General features: G+C 47.4%; 1 protein-coding gene across 1 annotated transcript in view; it reads left to right on the top strand.

The window, feature by feature from the left end:
• The window catches only part of LOC138859429 (zwei Ig domain protein zig-8-like), a 35,528-nt gene that overhangs the window by 5,267 nt on the left and 27,761 nt on the right, over positions 1–2,500 (top strand). The window contains exon 3 of the mRNA XM_070114550.1: positions 544–676. Within this exon, the coding sequence (XP_069970651.1) occupies positions 544–676 (133 nt within the window). The remainder of the gene's footprint in view (positions 1–543; positions 677–2,500) is intronic.

Below are 2,500 nucleotides of genomic sequence, written 5' to 3'. Positions count from 1 at the left end.
CGGGAGAGAGAGAGAGAGAGAGAGAGAGAGAGAGAGAGAAGAGGGGGGGGGGAAGGGAGGAGGGAGAGGAAGAGTGCCGAACAGATAGACAGATAGAATACGTAATAATTTGAATAGGGAGAAAGAGAGACAGGCAGACAGAGAAAGAGAAAAAGAGAGAGGGAGAAAAACGCAAACAGACAGACAGGGACAGAAAAAACAGAGAGAAAAAGAGAGAAAGTGAATAAGAGAGCGAGAATACCAACCAAAACCTATCCAAAAAATGTTAATCCACTTATTACCCTCTCACTCCAACCCCTACCCCCATCCCACCCCCACCCCACCCCAACCCCACCTCAAAACAAATCCACTTATTTCCCTCTCACTCCAACTCCCCACCCCTTCACCCCGACCCTGCCCCCCACCCCCCCCAAAAAAAATACCCCACTTCCACCAGCCTTTATCCCAACTCACCCCATTACCCGCACCAACCACACCCCCTCCACCCCTCCACCCCCCCACCAAAAGCCCCATTCAAAGGAACTAAACCTCCCCTCTTTACAGGTGGTCATCGACAATGCCACTTCGTCCTTCACACTCCACGTCGCTGTGGCACTCCGGAATGACACCGGCGTGTACGAGTGCCAGGTCAACACTCGACCCAAGCTGTCCAGACCCATCACTCTCACAGTCCAGGGTAAGGTCATGGGGCGGGGGAGGGGGGGGTGGGAGGGGAAGGAGGGGGGTGGGAGGGGAAGGAGGGGGTTAGAGGTGGGTTGGGAGGGGAAAGGAAGGGGGTTCCCCGGGCGGGGAAGGAGAAGTGGGGATGGGAGGGGAAGGGAAGGGGAAGGAGGGGAGGTTTGGGAGGGAAGGAGGGGGTTGGAAGGAGGAGGGAGAGGGATGGGAAGGGGAAGGAGGGGGAGTTGGGAGGGAGGAGGGAGAGGTGGAGTTGGGAGGGGAAGGAGAGGGGTGGGGAGGAAGGGAGGGGGTTTTGGGGGAGGGGGAGGAGGGGGATGGGAGGGGAAGGAGGGGGTTGGGAGGGAAGGAGGGAGGGGTTGGGGTGAAGGGGTGGGGATGGGGGAAGAGGGGGTTGGGAGGGGAAGGGGGGAGAAGGAGGGGGTTGGGAGGGGAGGGGGGAGCTTGGGAGGGGAAGGAGGGGGATGGGGAGGGGAAAGGGAGGGGGGTTGGGAGGGGAAGGAGGGGACGGCAGGAGAAAGGGAGGGGTTGCTTGGAGGGTTGGGTGGGGGAGTGGGGAGGGGGAGAGGGTGAAGGAGGTGTTGTGTGGGTTAAGGAGATTGTTTGACTGTCTTGTTTGTGGCTTTTTTTCTCTCTGTTTATGCGTCAATCATGTCGGTGTATAATCTCTTGTTGCCTCTTCCTCTCTCTCTTTCTATCTATCCCCCTCTTTCTTTTTCTTCTGTTTATCTAGCTACCTATACAAATATCTATCTCTCGTTTTGTGTCGATCAATCCATCTCGTTCTCTATCCTTCGATCTATTTATCTACTTAATTATCCATTTAGTTATTATTCTGTCTATTTTTACCTATCAATCTTACACTCTATCTTTTATTCACCTACCACCCTAAAAACAACAACAACAACAAAAATAATAAAAAAAAATAAAAACATGCTTCCGTTTACACAAACTCAGTTAATACTAATTCCGCCTTATTGCATTAATACATCAAGTCACCTTCAATAATAAATATGAACTTCCTGATTTTTTTAAGTTGTGCTACACCAACACACGACTACGAGGGATTGATAAGACCCTAGAATATACTGAAAGCATTGTCATCAAAAGTGACTTATTTTCTCTTTCTTTCTCTCTCTCTCTGTCTATCTATCTATCTATTCCTGTCTGTCTCTGTCTCTGTCTCTCTCTCTCTCTCTCTCTCTCTCTCTCTCTCTCTCTCTCTCTCTCTCTCTCTCTCTCTCTCTCTCTCTCTCTCTCTCTCTCTCTCTCTCTCTCTCTCTCTCTGTCTATCTATCTATCTCTCTATCTATCTATCTATCTATCTATCTATCTATCTATCTGTCTATCTCCCTCTCTCTCAATCTATCTATCTATTTATCTATCTCTTAACCTTATCTGTCTCTATATTTTTCTCTTTCTTTATCTTCCTCCCTTCCTCCTTCCCTGTATGTTTATCTATCTATCTTTCGTTCTATCTCTCTACCTACTGCCTATTTTTGTTTCTTTCTATCTATCTATTTATATACCAATCTACCTCGCAAACTACGTATCTATATATACCTATATCCACATATCTATCTATCTATCTGTCTATCTAATTACCCATCTATCTATCTATCCGTCTATCATTCCATCCATCTATATATCTATATATTTATCTGTCTCTCTATCTATCTACCTTCATATCCCCATATCCATAAATATATAATCCCCAAATCTATAAATAAATATATCTATCTCCCTACCCATTAATCCACCATCTATCTGTCTATCTGTCAATCTCCGTACTTATCTCTCTATCTATCTGTCAATCTCCGTACCT

The sequence above is a fragment of the Penaeus vannamei genome, chromosome 36 (assembly GCF_042767895.1).
Source record: "Penaeus vannamei isolate JL-2024 chromosome 36, ASM4276789v1, whole genome shotgun sequence".
NCBI lineage: Eukaryota > Metazoa > Arthropoda > Malacostraca > Decapoda > Penaeidae > Penaeus > Penaeus vannamei.
The sequence above is the reverse complement of the archived record's forward strand: the minus strand, read 5'-3'. Positions and strand labels throughout refer to the sequence as shown.